The sequence below is a fragment of the Eucalyptus grandis genome, chromosome 11, assembly GCF_016545825.1.
Source record: "Eucalyptus grandis isolate ANBG69807.140 chromosome 11, ASM1654582v1, whole genome shotgun sequence".
NCBI lineage: Eukaryota > Viridiplantae > Streptophyta > Magnoliopsida > Myrtales > Myrtaceae > Eucalyptus > Eucalyptus grandis.
The window spans coordinates 30,827,645-30,850,881 of NC_052622.1; the positions used below are offsets into that span (position 1 = coordinate 30,827,645).

Genomic DNA, 23,237 nt, shown 5'->3' on the forward strand with positions numbered 1-23,237 from the left:
GAGTTGAAGGACGGAGATGAAGAGAACGTGGAGGTCCATGGCATGTCAGGAAGGGATGTAGACCTCCTCGGCTTCTACTGAGCCTAGTATGTATATGTGGCAACACTTGAACAAGTACATAGCCACCTAAATCTATAACGACCCGATCCATTCAGCGATGATTAGTTGGTGGGAAGAGAAAGAAAGAGCAGCCCCTAGAAAAGTTTCTAAGATAGTGAAGATTGCACGCAAAACAGAGGAAGAGCATTTATAGACTCTATATATATTGAAATGAAAATCAGCGCATAAATGCTTATTTTCGTGTAATGATATGATTTAACATTAGAACTCCAGTGTTAAATGTGTTAAGTGAGATCACAGTTGGGATGTGTGGCTTGTGAAAGTGCTTAATTGTATGCGCAAAGACAAAAAAGTGCAATTTGATATGAGATAGGTCGAAGCAAACAATTCATCAACCTTATTTTGATAGTAATTCAAGGTGATTCTTGTTCCATGAGTAAGCAAAGCTACTGTCCTTAAAAGCCAAAAATACATTTAGCATTAAATATTATTTTTCTCATCTAAAAATAATAAGTTTGGTTTTAAATAGCTTAGATGGACATGACTTGTTCATTCCAAATTCGCATGAGTAGATACCTCTATTCAAAGTAGAATAGCCGGTCTTTAAGTTCTTCAAAAGGAATTTTTGGAAAATGGACTGTAAATTTAAATATTATTCATGAGATTAAAAATCATTGTTCAAATGAGATCCAAATTTTAAATTAAAAAAAAAAAAATTGGACATAAATAAATAAAAATTAATCATTTTACCTAAAAATAATTTTTTTTTTTTTTTTTGGAGAGGCTTTTTCATTCAGAGGGAATTTCCCCCAAAAACTCGATAGGCCTTGCTCATGAACATTCGGATTTCGATGAAAATCCTCGGACAAAATTGCAAATCCATTTTTCTACTTGGCAAGGATCGCGAGCCATTCTTCTCCCCTTTTCCAGCAGAGAGAGAGAGAGAGAGAGAGAAGGGGCTTAGAGAATCTGGTGTTTCCTCCCGTGCTTCCTTCCATCTGTTCTCGGCTGCTCTGCCCCCTCCTCGTTCTTGGAACGACGGCATCGATTGAGAAGGCCCCACATTGTTCTTCGTGGATCCGAGATCTGCAGAGAATTGCGTCTCGGTTCCCAAATCGCAGGCTCACAAAACAAAAGCCTTCCTCCTTCTTCTTCTTCTTCTTCTTCTTCTTCTTCTTCATTCATTCATTCATTCGTCTCTGAACGCCACATCCGGGGGATCCGGGATCTGGAACCCGCAAATTGCCCGGCTACACTAGCTTTAGCTAATATTTTGGTAACTCCAACCCCCCCGACGCTATGTACGTCCTTGCTTTTGGACATCGTCTCGATGGAATTCTTTCTTACGACCACCTCTGCATTGACCTTTTCAGGATTATCTACTGGAGGGGAAGGTTGCAGATGGGCACTTTCGATGGATTGCCTATTTCTCGTGATAAAGCAGTGAGTCCATATTTTCACTCCTTCCCTCTTGTAAACCGGCACGCATGCCCTTCTCTGGGTGTCGTTCTCTGTTCTTTCCCTGACGCTGGCGATGGGGGGTTGGGGTTGGGGTTCAAGATGGAGTGTGCGGCTGCAGGAATTGAGAAGCGGGTTTTGCTGAAGTAAACAATGGCATCCTTCTATCTTTATGATAATTCATGGGTCGGCGGGCCTTCCTCAATTCTGCCCATAGCCCGGTCGGGATAGATATCTGCCGAGCCAAACAAAATTCACCTACTTTGCCCAAGCGTGCCTCACTTCTCGCGTTAATCCTTCCCCCTGTAGAACGGGCTGCTATGTCGATGATCAGGTCTACCGCTGAGTGGCAATATAGTTCTACTAAGTTTTATGATGTGAATGAATATCGGGAATCAACTATGTGGAAGTGCGTTTTGTCAACTACCTAATTTATATCCCCTCCCCTCCCCTCCTTTGTTCTGGTTTTTGACGGATTGGGAAGAAGCATCCTTCACAAGTGGAATTGGGATGTTATGTTGGATGTTTGGACACTCAAGGAAAAATGGTGGTTTTGGCACATGCAATGGTGGCCCTTAGACATTCTATTGAGGAAATGCTGGAATTCAGGTCGTTCAGATGAGAAGAGGAAGACCTAATGAGAAATTTCATTCAATTATTAGTAGGAGCAGATGTGATGGGTTGTAGCATGTTTTATACAGATGTAGAAAACAGTAGTCTTAAAGATTAAAAAGATGGGAGTGTCGTTAGTATTTAGTGTAACAAGGTCACGGGTTTAACATTAGACGTAATATGAAATAACCAAAAATCTAATATTTAATTTTCTTTTTAAATTTTTTTTTTTTTAAGTACACAACCACTACTGGAATAGTATTTCCTGGATACATGAATTCTCTCAGAATAATGCCTATTTGACAGTCTAATGCGTATGTCACTGTATGTTTTCTGCATTATATATTTTGATAACCAAAGTTGTTATATCGCTATTGTCTGAGCTTGCCATCTGCTAATTTTATCTTTCTGTGTGTAATTGCAGTACTTGAGGGAAGAGATTTCAGAGATAGGTGAAAGTTGGGCTGCTGCACGTTTTGACTCTTTGCCACATGTTGTTGAAATATTGACATCGAAAGATCGTGAGGGTAAAATTAAAACTTTGAAGGAGAAAAGTGATGTCATTGAGGAAGTCGTCGATGAAGTTGTGCATGCATATCATGGTGGTTTCAACAAAGCAATTCAGAATTATTCACAGGTTTCTTGACGATGCTTCTCCTTAGACCTAATAATTTATAATGAAAACAATGGTTTTTGCATTTTCTGCTGTTGCAATTCAGATTATCTTTTCATAAATACTGGTGCCCATGCAACTTAGTGGATGAAATTCTACCTGCAATTTTATAATGTTTTCACTAAACTTTTACGGACAAAGGAAGGACAAAGTTACGATCATAATATTTTAAGCAATGTTTGTTATTAAGCCTTTGGCTTATTGCTGTTAGTTGTCCATTTAGGATTTGTAGATCTAGATAGTATATTCTTGTTTTCCATCTTGCAGTGTCTTTAACTTAGAATCGTATACGAGATATATTCCATTGATGTTTGGGATGAAGGAACCATTGATGCTGGAATTGTATATTTGGACCTAAGAGTGTTGTCTTTCATAAGTTCTCAATGGGAAATAAGGTCTATTGAGCGTTCTTCATAGACTGAATGTGAATTGATTTTCCAGTATTGACAAGTGCAAATTATCCACTTACATCTCAATTATTTTTGGTGCTAAAATGCTGGCTCTGCATTCCAATATTGATAAATTGCTCTGATCCTCCCTCAGAGATTTGAGGATTTTTAGAATCTAGACTCCTTTTTTTTTTTTTTTCTTTTTTTTTTTTTTTGGGGGGGGTGGTGGTGAAGAATAGATGGATACCAGTCTTGAGTTTTAAGTCGCTGAAAATCAGTCTTTGACATGGACAGTTTGTTACACTTTCTAGACAATCTCATAGGGGGAGGTAGCCTTGGTACCTTATGTAAAATTTTCCTTTTGCTTTCAAGAAAGGGAAAGGGAAAGGGAAAAAGATAACAGGAAAGAATCTTTGTAACATCGTTTATAGTTTTCATCCTTTTAGTGTGATCTTCCAACAATTACTTACAGGTAAATAAGTGGCCGAATGTGGTAGTACCTTCAGGACATAGATTTTCCACTTTTACTGCTTTTATATTGGCAGCAAATGGTTTGTACTGCATCTCTCTCTCTCTCTCTCTCTCTCTCTCTCTCTCTCTCTCTCTCTCTCTCTCTCACGCACGCACATTCAATTTTGTGATCTGACTTATGGCTATTTGTTTTGGATATCGAGAGTATAAATGCCTTCTTTCTGCAACCTTTTAATATATTTCTTTTTGCTTCAGATTCTGCGATTATTCAGTGAGTCAGCTGAAAGTATTGCTGTGCTAAAGGTTGATCTTGCTGATGCAAAGAAGCGACTTGGTGCCCGCAATAAGCAATTGCATCAGTTGTGGTATCGGTCGGTTACGCTACGTCACATCATTTCTCTGTTAGACCAAATCGAAAATATTGCTAAGGTTTGTGTGGCTTGCTTACCCTCTTCCATGCAAAATTTTGATCTAGAGATTAAGACATACGTGGCACTCTGCCTCCTTATATACATTACGCCAATTAGAGATGCCACCTTATGCCATTGTGGAAATTCATCATCTGCCTTTTAAAATGTGGCCCAGGTTCCTGGTAGAATTGAGAAGTTGACACTTGAAAAGCAATTATATGCCGCGGTTCAGTTGCATGTCCAATCCATGTTGATGCTTGAGAGAGAGGGTCTTCAGATGGTAAGACTAAGAAAAGTTCCTTTGTTTATCCTGCAATGTGAAAGAATCTTCATATGAAAAATGCCATGTAGACTTGTTGCTTCTGCTCATTTTGCTCTTGGTTATTGGTTTCAACAAAAGGAGAATATGCAAATTCTTTGAAATTAGGGACTATCTTTTAGTTGATATTCAAGCTTAAGATTGTATTATGGACGATAAAGATTCAGATTGCTCTGTTCCATGTGATTGAACAAGAAAATTAAATGAATCCTTTGTTAAGAACTACGAAAAATCAACGAGTGATCAATCTTGTTTGACGATATATTTTTTTACATTTTTTTCTGGCAATGGTTATTGAATTGAACCTATTATTTTTTTTAGATTCCTATTATTATACCTTTGCTGTTGATAATAGACTCCCAAAAAAATGTGAATTATGTGGGTGGGTTTGGGTCGTATCTGGGTTAGGTTAGGTATAGGTCATACAAAATGTTTGGCAAAACATGGATTAATATCAGTTAAATTGGTCAATTTGGGTCATATCCATTTGCAAGCAACCCATACCTGATCCAGCCAAACTCACCTATTTGCCACTTCTCCTGACAACTCAAATAACAGTCTTGGAAGGATTAGGATTCTTCTCCTAGTTGAATTAGTTGTCTATCTATGTCTCTAAAAATGGTTATTCTAGTTTTATGAAGACTATAAAAATTAGCCACTCTTTGCTTTTGAATTGTGTGATCCTTAAGAAACCCTAGCTATGATGCTTAGGAGGTTTGGGTTGATGCTTAAAGGAACATGGTCCCTCTTTGAATTATCGTCAACTGTGAGTTCTCTTTAAATCTTCAATTATTGGGACCCATGCTACATCACATGGTGCTCTCTCTCCCTCCCTCCCTCCCTCCCTTCCTCCCTCCCTGAGAAGTAAAGTTGGCCTGGAGCACCATAATATATTGGCTTAGTCCATTCGGACCGTGTTGTCATTAGTTTAGTTGTAAGGTCAAAACCATTGGCACGTTAAGTTTGACTGTAATTAGAGAACATCATTCAGTTTCTTATTGTTAGATTTTCTCTTATTTATGATTTTTATCTTAACGGCTTCCAGGTTGGTGCCCTTCAAGATGTTCGATCTGAGTTGACGAAGCTTAGAGGAGTTCTCTTCTATAAAGTTCTGGAGGAATTGCATGCGCATCTTTACAATGGAGGAGAATACAGGTAGAGCTTTTTCTCCAATTTCTTTCTCTAGGTCATGCCCAAATAAAAAGTTAACATTTCTGTTAAAGCTTTACAGACTATGTTTGACCACTGGTTTCTTAATTCTCTGGAATTCATTGAGATAACGTTTGCAGCTCTTAGGTCTCATTTTTCTCTAGTAAAGTTGATTCTGGCAACTTCTACTTCATTAGGCGAAGTTTTGAGTGATTGGTGCTCTTTCTTTTTTTCATTATTAAAGAAATCTTTCTACACCTAACAATGGTTGGCAGGTTGCCTTTCCAAAGCCTCTCTTGTAATTTAAGATAATGAGGCAATTGGAGTACAATTTTTTGGGCATCATCTATTGCCTTTAACCTTACAATTTCCTGCAGCTCAGCTGCCTCGGACATTGATGAAAGATATGACGAGTTACCATCTACTGCGGTGATAACTGTCTCAACAAGTAACTTACAACCCGTCTCGCGGCGGACTCGGTTACTAAGAGGTGATAGCCACATTAATGGCCAAGGAACTGTAGATGGATCATATCAGTCAAGTTCAGTTGACGGAGGGTAAGATTGGAGATTGGTTTTCAGCCAGTGACTTCTCTAGGTTCCTATATGATAGTCCTTACTGGTTGCTGCACTCTCTTTTTTATTAGAACATTGAAAACTTTTGGATGAAATCATTGGGAATCATTCTTTCTGCTTTTCATTTCATTGCTATCTTGTTCAATGGTTGCTTGACACTTGTGGGTACCCATATATGAAGTATGCTGCTCTGTCATCTACTCTGCTCATGCATTTTGTTGACTAATGTTGTTCTAGGTCAGTCTATCAGCTATCTGCTTAACTGGATTTGATCATTTTCAAATGTTCCTGCTTTGCTGGCATGCACTTCTAGTAGTCTCTGAAAATTGAGCAGCTGAAAAGAGAGAGTTTGGTTGTGTTTTAATCCTTGTAAAGTTGAATTTCTTCTTTGATACTGAATATTATGTGGAGATTAAAGAGAGAAAAGAGAACAGTGATGCTCTTATTTGCTTTTAGAATTTTTCTGAAGTAAAGAAATAAATGGGAGACAAAACATGTCAGAAATTTTCTCCTGTGTTCAGCAAACTTTTGATTTGGTAGAGGTGGTATTAGTATGGTAATTTAACTTTTATTCTCTCCTACAATGTAAAATTTTCTATCGTAATTCAATAATCTTCTCACAATGGCTAGAACATTGTGAAACAATTTTCTTTCGTTCTTTTTTTGTGGTTATATCTTCCTTGGGGTAATAGACTTACTGTAGTTCTTCTTTGATCTTCTCAATCTCTTCTTACAAGTTCCCCCTGATTACAACGTATAACCTTCTTTCCAGTTCGTCATTTGATGGTTACGAAGATGAGGGTGCTCTTGAACATCATAATGAAAACTCAGATGTGCATCATGCATCAACAAGGATCAATGGTGAAATTAAGATTTTTTCTCGGCAGATTCCAACATGGCTTTCCCAGGCCACTCCAGATGAATTTTTGGTACAGTGACTCAATCAAATCATTTCAGATGCATTCTCTTGTTGCTTTTTACTTAGTGTCTGAGCTCGGGATTTGGTACTTGGATACAGGAATCAGTCAAAAAGAGCGACAGTCCGCTTCGTGTAAAGTATTTGCAGACCATGGTTGAATGTCTCTGCATGCTTGGTAAAGTGGCAGCAGCTGGTGTAATTATAAGGTGTGTTACATTACCAACGATTCTCTTATATTTGTTTGGCTTGGTTTTCGAAACAGAAATTCATTGTTGGAGTATACATCTTTCATACTGTGTTATTACAGCAATATAGTCCATACCCAGTATTGGTTGTCGATGTTGAACTCTTATATCAGTGTCAGGTTTAGTGTATTTAAGGTGTCTGAGTCACATAAGTTATAATTGAATAAACCTTAGGAACCTGGCTATGAAGTAGTTCAGGTTTCGGACAGTGGTGATGGGTAAAAGCATAAGCTTGAGCTGAGGAAATGGATGAATGCCTAACAATAGAATGGGAATCAGAGATCTGTCTTATTTTCAATTGTTTATTGGGCAAAATGTTCTATTCTTAAATTGGCAAGGTGCTATGTTATTGAGCATCATAGTCAAAACTATTGACATAATAAGTGAAAAGGACGCTTTTCTTGGAATTTTCTTTCCTTCTTCTTTTGTCCTGTTAACTATCCTAATTAGTTGTACTTTTCTGCAAGGTGTAAATGGTGCTAAATACTGTATTCCTTAAAAAGAATTCAAGACAAAGTCATATCAAAATTAACCAATACGTAGATGTAAAGCTAATATCATGTTGCATAAATATATATAGATAGGGATTCTGTTTAGTTCTTTCAATTTTTTCTCTAAAACAATCAAATCATGATGTCTTTTCTCCTCTGTTTGTGATGTGTAAGTTTGTTTTCCCATTCCTCTTTCTGTTGTTGTTTCATCTCTTAGGACTTAGGACTCATGCTGAAGGCATATGTGAAAGCTGATATTGGATCCTATAAAGACGCTGAAACTCGAAAAAGTAATTTGGTTAATGGTTCCATCCTTGGCCACTTATGTGGATAACTAATTGGTCACTTATGTGTAAATTATGTGGGGACATCTCTTTCCATATCAAAATATTGAACAAGTAACCAGAAATGAATTTGCACAATTGGATGAACTAGAACAAGAGATGATGAGTAGACATCACAAAGGGGATCAAATGATTCTTCTAGGAAATGCCTAGTGACAAAAGAGAGTAATCTTAGTACAGTCTTCTGGGTGTATCAAAATCTCTAACATGCGAGACATGAGATTTGGAAAGTGAGCTGGCATATGATTCCAGTAAATCCCTGAGTGTTTTCAGAAAAGTCTTGAGCTTTAGTTGGGGTGGAAAGCTATAGAACTGGACCGTATGCTCACCTGAAAGTTTGTGTTTTTAAGGGGCTACAATCACAGATAAATGGTAGAATCAACTTTTATTTGTTTGTATAGATCATCAAAAAATCAGAACCTGTTATATCGTACTTGTAAAGGCTGCACAGTTGGACATCTGAGCTGACTCTTTATGCAGATGAGGCCTCCTAGACTTTATCCAAAAAACTTTGCTCCTGTTGGATTTACATGAGCTGCCTCAGGTTTTTATCTTTGGCTTGAATCACACGGAATAGGATTACTGGTCATCTTGCTTAAGTATACATTTGAAGTGTATCCTTTGGTGTAGTCCTATGAAATGCTCATAATCTTAACTTAAATCTGATCTGGTATGACTCCCTGTTCTACTAGGGTTGCCATCTTTCCTTCTCTGTCTTAAATAAATATTCACTGTATGCAAGAGATGCCAATTCTTATTTGTCTTGGAGCAGCCAAAGATTGCGACCAACAGTTCATGAGATCATCACTTCCAAAATCAAAGCTCATGCAGCATTAGTTGATCCTTCAAGGCCTTGTACTGAACATGATGTCTTCGGGGCTCCGACAAGTCTGCAGTCAACAAGGAGAAAACTGGAACACTACCAAATGCCAAAACAGAAGCTTCAGAATGGGAAATCGCTGGCTGGGACTCTTTGGGCTGTAAGTCCTGTGTCTGCTGTGATGGCTCCCACAGGGAAAGCCCAGGTTGCAGCAAAAGAGCTTCTTGACTCAATTCTCGATGCTGTTGTCCGGATATTTGGTGAGATATTTGATTACTATTTTGGTACTCTTTTACAATGTGAAATCTAAACTGAAGTCTAGCATCAATTATTCAGAAAATCATGTTGTTGTTGGTGAGCTTTTGGAGACGAAGTCCCAACAAGGTGACATGAACACACCGAGGTCTGTTCCAGCAGATGCGAATTGGAACCCTGATTCTGAGACATCGCATATCACTGGGGGTTACGGTGTAGGATTTTCATTGACAGTTCTGCAGGTATGTAAATCCTGTTGGTCCTGTGAACACTCGATGGACTCGTTGAGGGGGGGATGAAATTACCCATATTCAGATGTTAGGCACACTTTGGGAATTATAGAGATTACCTTGTGGTACATGATATACATAACTGCATTAAGAACCACAACTTTTTATTTTCAAGTTTCCACTATTTAGTGTGGCTTTATGGATGTCTTGGGGGAACTCTCCACATAATTTCATGCATCTTTTGTCCATGCTTGGAGAAGACAAATGAGATGCTATTAGAGGTATAACACAAACAAGCGCGTGCGCATACATGCATTATATATAGAGAGAGCTTCTTTTGTAATCTTTTGAAGTCGTTTGTGTAAAATTTTGCCAGAGTGAATGCCAACAACTTATCTGCGAGATTCTGCGGGCAACTCCAGAAGCTGCATCTGCTGATGCTGCTGTGCAAACAGCTAGACTTGCAAGCAAGGTCCCCAATAAAGAAAAGAGCAAGTAACTTCCTACCCTGATTATCATATTATTTTCCTAATTCTGCTACATAAAAGAGCAGAAAAAAGGGTTTTTTGGGGAGGTCTTTTTTAGGTACTTTTGGGGCTTCAATTCTTGTTTGATCCATATTCAATGCTTAATGTGTTGTCATATATAGTGAAGTGGTTTGTGAAGAGTAATGGAAATTGAAGCAGTAACCTAATAATGAATGGCCTTCTATGGAAATGACATTTTTGTGTCTCAGATGTTTTCTTTGTCATCTTTTGCCTTTGTTGTGGGATTGTGGGCTATTTGCAACTAGCTAATCAAGAATTCTTAGATGTACGGGTCTTATACATACACAAGGAAGGTAATCAAAAACGGGAACTGAGTTTGCAGATAAGTTTGTATTTGATACTGATATAAGCGTTCAGGTGGTGTGCTTTGTGCTCAACTTGGGTGACAGTTTGTTCCCCATAGTTGGTTCTGTACTTTGTACTCAACTTGGGTGAGAAGAAGGTTAATACTAGATTATCACTGCAGAAGTTGTATGAGGATTAACAATCACATTTGAAGGCCATATGGGTGGACTGCACCATTTTGATGGGAATGGATTTGGTGGTAGTAGTTGCTATAGCCTAGAACTAATGATATTTCAGCTTCATATTGTGAAGCATCACATCGTAATGTGCATGTATGTCCATCAGATGGGCATGCCATGATTTTCCTTGACATAAAGCATGCATTCGGATAACAGAGTAGGTATTTGATCCTACATGGCCTTTCATGTATAGGCGTGTAATGAATGTTTCTAATGTTGGGGTGGTGGTACAAAGTGTCGTACAGTTTTTGAGACATACATATGACTCCATGAGCCCCAGCCGTTAGTGACTTACAATCTGAATGATACAGAATGGACCAAGGGACAATCTCAGCTAGAAAATTTTATGGGTGTGCCTCCCATAAGGTCTCCCATGTCAAAACCGTCCATTAGATTCTTTTATTTTCTTTCAAAGTCCTTAGATTCTTTTCTTTGGTCAAACCAAGATTTTGCGAGCAAACCTTGCTTTCTTGTTGACTCATGCTTTAGGATGTGTGGTTGTGCTGCAATTTGCACTTCTTATTGTGTCTTAGTAGCATATAAAATTTTCCTTTATTGTTTTATTAATCTTTCCCCATAAATAATGAATTGATTGTGTGGGAGGGAGGATTCACCTCTGCTTATGCAACTATTAACCTACAGCATACATTCATTAAGTTTCAACACACCTGTAAGTTACAACAACCTCTTGACAGGGTAGGCATTGACATCTCGAATGGAAACACTAGATATCGTGATCCAATCCACATGCTTCCTTGCAATTTGTTGTAGTTCATATTCCCCTCATGCTTAACTCAATTTTTTTATTGGAGGGCTTACAGCTTAATGCAATAATCCTTTTAGAGCATCAATTAAATTCTCTCTTTTCTTTTAATAGCCACGGATTTTTAAATTTTGTTGGACTATAGTAGAGATCTGATTATTCTTATATTCTGATCCTTCTGGAGAAAATAGAGAGCTGCTGTCATCTTTTGGATTTAATGTTGCTTGCACGTGATAATTATCTGAATGTGATACAGGGATGGTTCAGAAGATGGCCTCACATTTGCTTTCCGCTTCACAGATGCTACTGCATCTGCGCCTAATCAGGGTATGTGCAAGAATCTTCATCCGTTATTTACCTTCTTTCTGTAATAACTGCTCTTATTGTGTCTATTTTAGTCCACATGCATTAAATTATCAGATTAAGCAAGTACCCACTCTTACTGTTAACCTATTTTATTGTTCACATTGGGTGAGGATTCTAAATTATGTAAAGATGAGTCTAGGTAACATATCTGAAACACCATACCCTTACCCCTTCACCACCAGGAAAATGAAAAAGAGAAAAATCAAGTTCTGACAAATGAGATGTCATTTATCGGATGAGTTTTTAGTGAAGGTCATTTGGATGCATAAAAGGACGACCTTTAGATGTGACTTTATGGCATGAGTTCGGGTATAGATAAGTTCAAATATGACTTAGGTGGAACTTTCAGTAAAGACCTTCAATACTTGAAAATACTTGTAGCTGAAAGCACGTACTTGGCTAGCACTGCATAATTGGGGAAGTTTGATTGTTGTTGTTTTTTATTAGTATTGTGAAGATATGGATTTGATTGGTTTATTCATATATTCATCTTGTCAGTTGTGATCAGTTTTAGTTTGTGTAATTCATATTAAATGAATCGCTCTTTTTTGTTGCACGATCCCTGGTATTGTAGGTGGTGATCTTATTCGCCAAGGGTGGAGTAGGAGGGGTTCAAATATGTTACAAGAAGGTTATGGATCTGCAGCTGTGTTACCTGAGCAAGGCATATACTTAACAGCTTCCATATATCGCCCTGTTCTCTTGGTAGTGGACTATAGAAGGAATATTTCAAGTTTTTTACAAGTTTCTCTTTATAGCTTTTTCTGATGCCTTGCTTTGCAGTTTACCGATAAAGTTGCTTCAATGCTACCAAAGAAGTATTCCCAGCTTGGGTAAGCTGATTACTGTTGTAATCTCTCTTTTGGAGCATACCTACTGAATTGCACACTTAGCATTGGTAGCATAATCACCAGGGGAGGCCTTTCTGGTTCATGTCCTGTCGGACATTACTTTTTGCTTGACTGTGCTTCTGCAAAGGAATGCTTACTTTTACTAGTTGCTATTTTAGCACAATTGAAAATTTTGGTGATTAGTAGTTTCGAAAGTTCTTGCCTGCTTAACCATGAGATTGGGTTTAGAGTGGCTCTGGTGAAGGCTCAACAGATTTTTGTGCTGTTAAATGGCTTTTGTAGAAATTTATTCAAAGAATTACTGGTTCATATCTAGTATTTGATCTATTAGGATGCATTGATTCAGATGCTTAAGTAAATTCTAGTATACAGCTCATGTGGTTGGTCTGGTTGGTCTGCTACCTTGACTCAGTTGGTGGAATATTTTTTCCCTATGATGGTTCAGAGTAAATGAAGGAAGTCTGCACAATCATGCTAATTGCAAAGATGCCAAATTCAGTGCTTCTGCAGTAAAACTAGGACATGGTAATGAAGGATAAGTTGACTCCAAAGACCAAGTTAATAAAGCTCAGCTTCATATGATGTGGGAGAGATCTACTATGATTTTACCCATCAAGAAGTTGTTTGAAAGTTTTGCTTTACATAGACTTAAGGCATTCCTTTTTATAAATTTGAGAAATATATGATAAGGACATATAATATGCTCATCATGTTTCGCATACTTTAAGTTATGACAAGTATGAGAAAAAGCAATTTGAGTGAGAACACCTGGAAATGCCAGTAAGGTTCAATTTGGAGCTCTTATCTTGTTCTTATATTGGATGAGTAAGATGGATGTATTCAAGAACTTCCTTGGTATAAATCTTCTAAGAGGCGATTCGATGGGTAAGATGATGGTGGAGGAAGTCTAAAATGGTAATTGTGGAAAGAAAAAGTTTGTATTTATAAATGGCTGAAACAGTATATCTATAGTGGATTCCTTGTGGAAGAGGCTTAGATGATTCAGCATTGAAATTGGATGTCAATTGTATCATTTTCCACATATTGGATGGAGGACAGGTCATTTCTTGACTGAGCCTTATGGAAACGAAAATTAGCTATTAGGCATTAACATGCACATTAGATGAGATTGCTTCACTGAGGTGTCTTCATACTAGAAAGATAGAATAGAAGTGAAGAGTCAGTGTTGTCCCAAGGATAAATAAGTAAATTTGCTCGAGTTAGTTTGGACATATAGACTGACGTCTTTTAGAAGGTAAGAGATTGGAAGAAGGTGGCATAGATAATGACACTTTAGGAGGATACTGAATATCTTAATCTTTCTTGGGCATGCCCATATTGGGAGAAGGATATTTTAATCTTACTTAGGCAAGCCCAAAGGGGGAGAAGGCATACATCTTACTTAGGCATAACAAATACCATAAACTTTTTAATGGAGCCCGCCATGTCTGTGGTATTTATGCTCCTCTGATATTTGGAAGAAAGCCTCTTGCCTCTTGGATATTGAATTGATTGGTTTTCCTAGGTTTAACTTCTCCTTTACTGAGAGCTGAAATGGTTGATATTGAATAGTTTTGAGAGTTGAGCTAACAGAAAGTTACTGGAATTCTACAGTTACAAATGTTCTTGTATTGGTGACATGCAAGGCAGTTTATGTAATTTTCTTTTTCTGACCTGTTACTGAATTCCAGCAAGCATATCGTATGAATCAGTCGCTTAGTTGAAAATGGTTGTTTATTGAATATTCAGTTTTTTATTTGCTGGTGATTGTATAAAACTTAAAACTAATTCAGGGTTGGGCCACACTAGCACTTTTTTTTTTTTTTTTTTTTTTTTTTTTTTTGGGGGGTGGTTGGGAATGGAGACTGGGGCATGGACATAAAGGTCTTTATGACCTGTTTTCCTTTCATGAGAACTTTCTTGTACTTCTGATTCTCTTGAGAGTTAAAGAGGTCTCTGTGGACCGACATATCTTATGACAACAGAGCCTCCTGCATTAACTTATCTAGCGATTTCAACCATCGAGTTTTCTTGTGCTGCTTGAGATGATACTTTGCATATATTTTAGTCATTCTTTGAGATTTTCCTCTTGTAGTTGCTGTGTGAATTGTGCTTTGTTCATCCGAGTTTTCTTTTTTATATCCACAATGGCAGGAAGGATGGATTGCTCTCTTTTGTGGAGAACTTTGTGAAGGACCATTTCCTGCCAACTATGTTCGTAGATTACCGGAAAGGTGTCCAACAAGCTATATCAAGTGAGTCCTAATTGAATACCTGACTTTTTTGTTTTTGATAAAAAGATCCAACTATAGGGCACCTAGACGGGCAAAGCCATATAGAGAAAGAGGTCAAAAAACTAAAGCCATACACAAAACAGCTCTCAAACCCAAAGGCAGTCAGATACAAGATAAATCATCAACTATGTCAACCAAGGCATTATAGCCATTTGCAAGTTTTCACTATACTAAAAAAAATATAACTTAAAAGTCAATTTTTTCAATAAAATAGAAATGGAAGATACCTGTCCATCAAATACTCTCTGGTTCTGCTCCTTCTAAATTAACCAAAAAAACAGAGAGAGGAATTGAGGTAATTCGTCTTTTCCTGTTGCTGTAAACAAATGCCCTGTGATCTGGGAATGGATCTGTTAAAGTCATGTCTCCACACCAAATGTCAGACCAAAACTGTATCCAATTCCCATTGCCTACTTTGGATCAAGTGAAAAGAAGAAACTCACTCTAATCCTCTTCCATACCCCAGTGTTGTGAAACTCTCCTATCCTTAGTGATCCAACCACTCTAACCCTCAGATCTATGATTGAATATCTGACTTGTAAATTACCGCTCTTTGATTTTATTTGTGTCCTTTCGCTCATATACTGATATATGGCAACTTGTTGCTATTTAACTGACTGAACATGTATTTGTCCTGTTTTACCTTGAAATGTGGATAGCCAATCTTAAGTAGTTTGAACCTGGATATTGCTTGTGCTTTTGATTTTCAATGAAACTAAAATGTGTTCTACGGTTGGTTGCTGGTTAAGAACAATCAGGAGTGTGTGGATATAGCACATGACACATATTCAATTCTCTACACCATCAATCATAAACAATTCCAAGTTTGATCACCCACTTGGGTTTCAGCTCACGGCTTACTTGATTGATGAGACCATTGGGATGTTTCATGAGCCTGGAGTTTTTCTAACCTATGTTTACCTCAATGAGTTTCCTTGTCTGAAAAAATGGGTAGGATGGTAAATTTTTCTTTGAATTGCGAATGCAAGCCTATGGTGATAGCATACTTTTAGTGATGCTTATCTTAGTCTTTGACCAAGACACTGCTGATTTGAGGTAATGAAAGATTTTAGCATTTTGTAGTGATGAATTAAATTTGGGCTCTGTTAGTGTGTCACATTCTGTGTTGGCCTTAGATTAAAAATTCATTTATCACATGCATACATCTGTTTATATAGGTCCTGCTGCTTTTCGGCCACGAGCACATGCTGCTGCCACATACACTCCGTTGATTGAGAAGGGCCGACCAGTCTTACAAGGGCTTTTGGCTATAGAATTCCTTGCAAGAGAGGTGATTTCTTTCACGCCCTCACGCCTTGACATATGTTCCCTTCCCTTAATAGACACTTCCTCCTTAGCCCCAAGGAGTTGCTTAAGTGATATGTGTGTTTGTCTTTCTCACTCAAGGCCTGGTTAGAATAGCTGCACTTGCATGTTCTCTTGGGGCCACTCATAGGAATGAAGAATTGTGTTATCCATTTATTACCCAATCTCTGTGAGACAAGGGGATTGGGATACTTGAAAGGGGACTAGTCTGTTGCTAATTGGCACTGGACCACTCCAGCATCAATATATACACTTGTACCAACCTGTCCTCCCACTCCCCCTCTCCCTCCCCTTCCCATCACTAATGTCGATGGATTCTTAGAATTTACAATGTAATTAGAGATCTATGTCTAATTTATTTTAATTATTTGTAACATTCATATCATCTTTGTAATTTGACCTGTAACGTAGGTGCTTGGTTGGGCTCAAGCAATGCCAAAATTTGCTGGTGAGCTTGTAAAGTATGTGCAAACATTTCTTGAGCGGACGTATGAAAGATGTCGCACTTCATATATGGAGGTTCGTATGTTTCCTCTTGATCCTCTGTGGTTTTCTTTTCCTCCGTGTGACTTTGATGGATGAGCTATGCTAAGGGTTAAACTTCTGTTCTCTTCTGTGCCATCTGTTGAAGTGGATTCTGTGTCCTCAATACCAATTAACTTAAGACTTCACGAGTAGTCACTGGAAGTGTGGAATTGCTTTTCTTCTTAGTAGGAAAACTTTTATTAACATGATCTAGTACCATAATATAATGTATCTTATTATTTAAGATTCTTTATTAACTGTCTTTTACTTTTGACCCAAAAAAAAAGACTATCTTTTACTTGACAAGCCAGCAGATACGGTCTTCTTACATCAATTGTCAAAGTCTGTGAAAGTAACATAATTAATATTGTCATGTACTATATCATGGTCACGCACTTATTTTTGTACTTCTGTTGACCCTTGTTATCGCTTTGTACAATCCCTGACAAAATGTTTGTGACATGATAAAGTTTCTGTTCCTTTTTCTTCTTTGTGGGAGCTTGCATTTGTTGAAATGAAGGAATCTGTAACTTTTACGCACATTTATCACTCATCATACTGCATCTTTGGTTCATCATTCTATAAACTCCTATTTCTTTGTAAAATTTCAGGCAGTTCTAGAAAAACAGAGTTACATGCTCATTGGACGACATGATATTGAGAAATTGATGCAGCTTGATCCAGCAAGTGGATGTTTACCAAGTTCTTTTGGTCAGCAAAATTTGGAAAATAGTGCTACAGACACGGAATCCATGGAGGTTGAATTGGAACTCACTGATATACTGTTGAATTTGCGACCAATTAAACAGGTATGTACAATCACTAACAGTTGGGAACAAAAGTATCTCTTACCTAATTTCATGGATAAAATCTTAAAGTTCATTTATATCCGGCTTGTTAAGTTCCTGTTGAAGAAACTGTTGTGATTTCTCTAAATTTACACTGGGTTTAAATGGATAGTGCCAGAGATAATTCGGCATCTTCCTAATTAGTTAAATCTTGGTGCATCAGGGAGTTAATTCTAAGTTGCAATTTATTTCGATCTTGTGTTTTTCTGACAGGAAAATCTTATTCGAGAAGATAACAAACTGATTTTGCTGGCATCGCTTAGTGATTCCTTGGAATATGTTGCAGATTCAATTGAAAGGTGAGTAATCTAGCTGCTCTATCTTGAGTAGGTGTCGGAGCACATGGCTTAATATTAAATCTTAGTTGAAGTTCTTATTGTTTTTTGCTTCAAGAGGTTTGACATGCAAAACTACATATTTCATGGAAGTAGGCTTGGGCAGACAACCTTCAGATCAGTGAATCAAGGGGGACAGGATGGAAAGCATAAGAGACACCAGCACTCTAGAACGAGTAGTGCTCCAGGCAGGGACCTTGCGTCGTTTGCAGAGGAATACAGAAAGCTTGCAATCGATTGCTTGAAAGTTTTACGAGTGGAGATGCAGCTAGAAACTACTTTTCACATTCAGGTTTGTGAAATATTTGCCACTTTGAGTTTCCTTCTGATTTGTTCGTGAGGATAGAGCGAATGTTTAAGTGAGAGATTTTTCATTTACCAGGAAATGAATGGTAGGGATTACTTAGAGGACCAAGATGCTGAAGAGCCAGATGACTTTATTATTTCACTAACCGCACAGGTATTTATTTTCATTGCATAATTGTGATGCTTCAAATGAATAGTGCAGTTAACAATTATTGTAAGTCTCTTTTTATTTTATTGATTCATCTTTTGTTAGGCCTCAATCTCTAGTATTTTTTATGTTTAAAAAGGTTGAAAATCATGTAGTTTATTCAGCCCTGGTTTTGAGGATCTCAAATGTGGAAGCAATTTTTAAAGAATAAATGTTGCTGCATTATCTTGAGCAGTTCCACATTCAATTTGGTATAACAACACTATTCACCTGGTTTATCCTCCACTCAGCTCCCTCACTTCCTATCTGTCTTACATCTGTCTGAAACAATGACATATTTATGTCAGATCAGATTAGGCAATGTCTACTGATTACTTGACCGTTTACAGCATATAATTTGCTTGACCTCATTTGCAAGCCCTTTTTTTTCTTTTTCTCTTTTTTTCTTTTGTGTAATTTTATTCTTTTTAAGATAATTGATTTTGTAACAGTTTCCTTTTTTTTTTAATTCATCTATTCTGAAAATCAGATCTATTTTCAGGCAATATATAAGAAATTTGGTTGAAATCTTCTCTTCTTGCATCCATCTTGGGCCATTGTAAGTTCAAATATCTCTGCTTGCAAGCTAATATCATGGGTTAATGTTTAATCCAGATAACGCGCAGGGATGAGGAAATGGCCCCCTTTATTGCGGGAACAAAAAGAAACTATGTTTTTGGTGGAATATGTAGCGTAGCTGCAAATGCTTTTATCAAGGTTCCCATTTCATTCTATATATTTAATTTGTTTTTTTATTTCTCTTGAGCAATGTCTGCAATAGAACATCTTGTAGTTGTTTTTCTGATGATAAGCATGTTTCTTGTAGGCTTTGTCGGATATAAAATCTATCAACCTTTTTGGGGTCCAGCAGATATGTCGAAATTCAATTGCTTTGGAGCAGGTAAATCACCACTTTATTCCACGTTTTTCGTATACTTTTGAAGTTTTCTCTGTTTCTTGCAGGGCTTCTAGAGTAGAGTTTTTGGTGGAAAACTTCCTCATGTTCACACTCTTGTTTCCCATTTTTTAATGTTGTAATCGTCATCTAATGAATGGAATGTTAAAAGAAATGCAAATACTTGTTTAAATTTACCAAATATGTTTTCTGAATAAGAAATATATATGTAGAGTTGAGATATTATTTTGAAGTGATTGTGCCACTTGGCATGCTCACATGCAGGCTTTACCGTTAAGTTTCCATTCCATGTCCCTCTTACTTATCCTATTAAGTCATTACTCCAGATATTTTGTGGATTCAAATGAGATTTTTAGAGAGATTCTTTCTTTTCTTTTCTTTTTAATATACTCTGGATCTGTCGATTTCTAAATATGTTATAGATTTGAAGTAAATTACATTTTGATCTTGGGTATTTGTGTTTCATGTCTCATGATATTAATTAATCCACGATTGACTTTTACGTGAGTCATTGCTTTGCTTTGTACGGTAGTAGTTATGTGTGAGATCCATGATTATCTAAAGATTGCATAAAACTGTTTGTTTGATGGGGATTTTGTTCCTTCTTAATGAGAAATTGATGTCTTACTCCTTGAGGCTTAGGGAAGAAAACAGGGGAATAATAAATAACCTGACAAAAGGCTGCTGATGGTTTTGTCCTGCCATATAAATTTCCACACTACTTGATATTCTCTGCTCTTGAGACTAATTAACTAAATACAGATATGAGTAAATGATTCTCAAATACTCTAGTCCTTTCTTTCTTTATTTTTCCTGTGAAGCTAGAACTTATATAAACTCCCTTTGGTTTTTTAGGCCCTTGCAGCTATCCCGTCAATTGATAGTGAAGCTGTGCAACAAAGATTAGATCATGTGCGGACATACTACGAACTGCTAAACATGCCATATGAGGCAAGCCTCTTAAACGTGAATCTTTATTCTTTCTTTTAAGTATCATCTCCTAGACTTACAATGAGGTGATCCTTCTACATCATCAGGCATTGCTTGCCTTCATCTCAGAGCACGAACACTTGTTTTCATCTGAAGAGTGAGTTGGCTGAAACATCCTCCCTTGTCATATTTAGTGAAATTTACTGGTCATTTATTGATCTTTAGAACCTTTTTTGTTCCTCCGGCCAGTTATGCCAATCTCTTAAAGGTCCAGGTTCCTGGAAGAGAGATCCCTGCTGATGCACTAGATCGGGTATATGAGATATTGCCCCGTTAGCTATACAGACCGTGGTCGTGAATATTATCATGTGCTGAAAACTTAGGAGCTCCCACTTGAGTTTTCTACATGGATTGACTGGTTCGCCAGATAGGACCAGCACCATTTGGGCCAAGCCCTGTTGTTGTCTTGTGGTATATTTGTCATCGTTCTCCAACATTTTTCTTGTTTTTTATTGTGCATAATATCCTTTTTCCTCCCAAATTTGTACTCTTGATTTTGTATTTTCTCCATCAATTTTGTAAGTACAAAACTGCTATCGGATGTAATGAGGGTGTAGATAGAGTGAATGGTAGGTTTCTACTGAATGGTTCAGATATTGGAGATGAAAATATTCTTTGTATTGGTGGACCATGGTTATAGGAAGGGACGTTCCAATTGTTCCATTCACGCAAGGGGTTCTTTTTCCGCATTGATATCTTTAAAAGATGGCAAATTCAAAAAAGGAGATAGATACAAATGGTCTTTAAACTTTAACTTAATGTGTAATATTGTTTATGCACTTTTAATTCTATTTGGTGCACTTTTTTAATTCTATATGATTCTTGAATTTTAGCTCAACGTGTAATATCATTCCTAAATTTTAATTCATGTGATGTAGTCTCTATCCTCTTGATACATATTCAAATATTTGAAAATGTTTAATGTAATCAAAAAATCTTTAATTTCAATTCAAATTCTAGATTTGTTGAATTGAGAGAAATCAAGTATTATGATTGTTTTTTAGATTAATGGACCTAATTCAATTCTGTGAAATCTTGCATTTATATTTTTTTTTTCACCAAAGACGTTTTATAGAACTCTTGGATGAATTTGGAGCATCCTACTTGCATGCAATTCCTAGGGTTCAACAAACGATTGATATTTCACTATCAAGAGTATAGTAAAATTTGTAGCAGTGTTCCTTATGAAAATAACAAGAAATGAAATGGATCGAATTCTATTTGTATTGTGAATGCAGATAGAAGACATCTCCTAGATAAGCTTCATGACTCGATAGTCCGAGACATTTGGCAATAAGCTTGTGCTTGTTTGTATATAGTCTAGAACTAGATTAAACGCATATAAAAATTTTAGAAATTACATTAAATAAAATAAAAGTTCAAAGATGACATTGAATATATATATAAATCATGGATTACACTGAATAAATTGAAAATTCAAAGATAATATTATACATTAGACCAAAGTTAAGGAATCATTTGTATAATTACCCCTTCAAGAAACTATTGGTGAAGGTGAATAAAATGATCAATCACTTAATTCCTTGTAATTTGTTGGCAATTTATCTATATTTTTATGAAATTTTGCCAATCTCCTTGATATTTGGCGAATTATCAATTTTTACCAACGATCAGAACTTACTAATTTTTATATGAAGTTACTTACTAGAACTTAAGGACTTTTTAAATTTTTCTTCATTAAAGTTAGCAACTAGTATCAATTTAATAACTCTTATTTGAGTTATTTATTTTATTTATTTCGATTTTTTTTTAAAATCGTCAACTTTAGTTATTGATGCCTCAAACTAACCGATGCTTATGTTAAATTATCAAACATTATTTCAGTGGTTTACTAACATTTTTACAATTAAGTCACAAACTAGGTTATTAACTCTTACTTGAATTATTTATAATTGTTTCCCTTTTGGAGATACCAAAGTTTCTAGAGGGTTACCAATTTTTTACTTCATTTGCTCACCAACCTATAAATCTTACCCGCTCTTATAAGAACTTCCACCCTTAATTTGAATGAATTGTCATCCTTCCTATAATTAAAATACAAACAAGTTTTAGGTTATCAATTCTAATTTTAGCTATTATTCATCTTTATTATTTTTTTCTACTTACAAACTATTCTAATGAATTGCCAACTTTTTATTTGTCTGCCTTGCTAACTCTTAAATTTATCTAAACATATAAGAAATTACTAATTTGAAAGATTCAATAATTTTTGTACAATTAAGTTTCTAAATTATGAAATACCAACCCTCATTTAACTTACCAACATTTTATGTAATAATTAAAATTTCTATAACTAATTGGATTTCTACTCTCTCTCTTTCTTTCTTTTTACCGCCCCTTAAGTTTACAAACTCCTACATGATATTATCAATTTATTTAGAGCGATTCAACAACCTTACTCCGATTAAGTTAATAACTATTTTTTGTTTATTAACTCAAATTTGAAATCATTATTAACACTTAAATGAGATAACCAATTTTAGTTTGAGTGGCTTTCTAATAGTTTCTTCCATTAATATAGCATTTACTTTTGGGTTTCTTGAATCTCATCTAATTTATTTATTTATTTGGTAAATTTTTAAAATTTCTAATTTCTAATGAAGGACCATAATCATTTATAGACTTTTTTATGGTAACGAATTGAAAAAAAAATCAGAAAAACATTATTCCATTTCAATAATACAAGAAAAGGTTATAACAAAAGATAATGCACTATATCTCAATTTACTATAAAAATAATTGATTAATGTGCTTTATTTTGCACTTCCCAAATCACATTGTTATAACTTCACAATAATCTTGACAAATGACTTATAGTGTATCACTTATGTAATTCTTAGAAAATAACTACCTCAATGCTTACCCAGTAAATAGAGAATATTAGCAATATATGCACAAAACATATCCTAAATTCTTGGAAGCAATCCCCATAAAAAAAAGTTGGAAAGATTGGTAATAAGGACTGTAAAATGAAAGCAAGCTCCACAGATAGAACTTCGTAACTTATCATAACAATT

General features: G+C 36.3%; 1 protein-coding gene across 1 annotated transcript; it reads left to right on the forward strand.

Moving 5' to 3' along the window:
• Positions 1 to 896: 896 nt before the first annotated feature.
• Positions 897 to 20,928, forward strand: LOC104425756 (exocyst complex component SEC8). Its single transcript, XM_010038541.3, has 27 exons — positions 897 to 1,336; positions 1,434 to 1,503; positions 2,555 to 2,767; positions 3,919 to 4,092; positions 4,249 to 4,353; positions 5,438 to 5,547; positions 5,919 to 6,098; positions 6,889 to 7,045; positions 7,135 to 7,241; positions 8,888 to 9,195; positions 9,272 to 9,432; positions 9,797 to 9,915; positions 11,512 to 11,582; positions 12,196 to 12,326; positions 12,405 to 12,454; positions 14,627 to 14,727; positions 15,945 to 16,057; positions 16,504 to 16,611; positions 17,229 to 17,426; positions 17,679 to 17,764; positions 17,897 to 18,092; positions 18,183 to 18,260; positions 18,909 to 19,010; positions 19,120 to 19,194; positions 20,065 to 20,160; positions 20,247 to 20,296; positions 20,389 to 20,928. Exons 2-27 carry the CDS (start codon positions 1,462 to 1,464, stop codon positions 20,474 to 20,476), a joined length of 3,219 nt encoding a protein of 1,072 aa, XP_010036843.2. The 5' UTR covers positions 897 to 1,336; positions 1,434 to 1,461; the 3' UTR covers positions 20,477 to 20,928.
• The last annotated feature ends 2,309 nt before the right edge of the window (positions 20,929 to 23,237 follow it).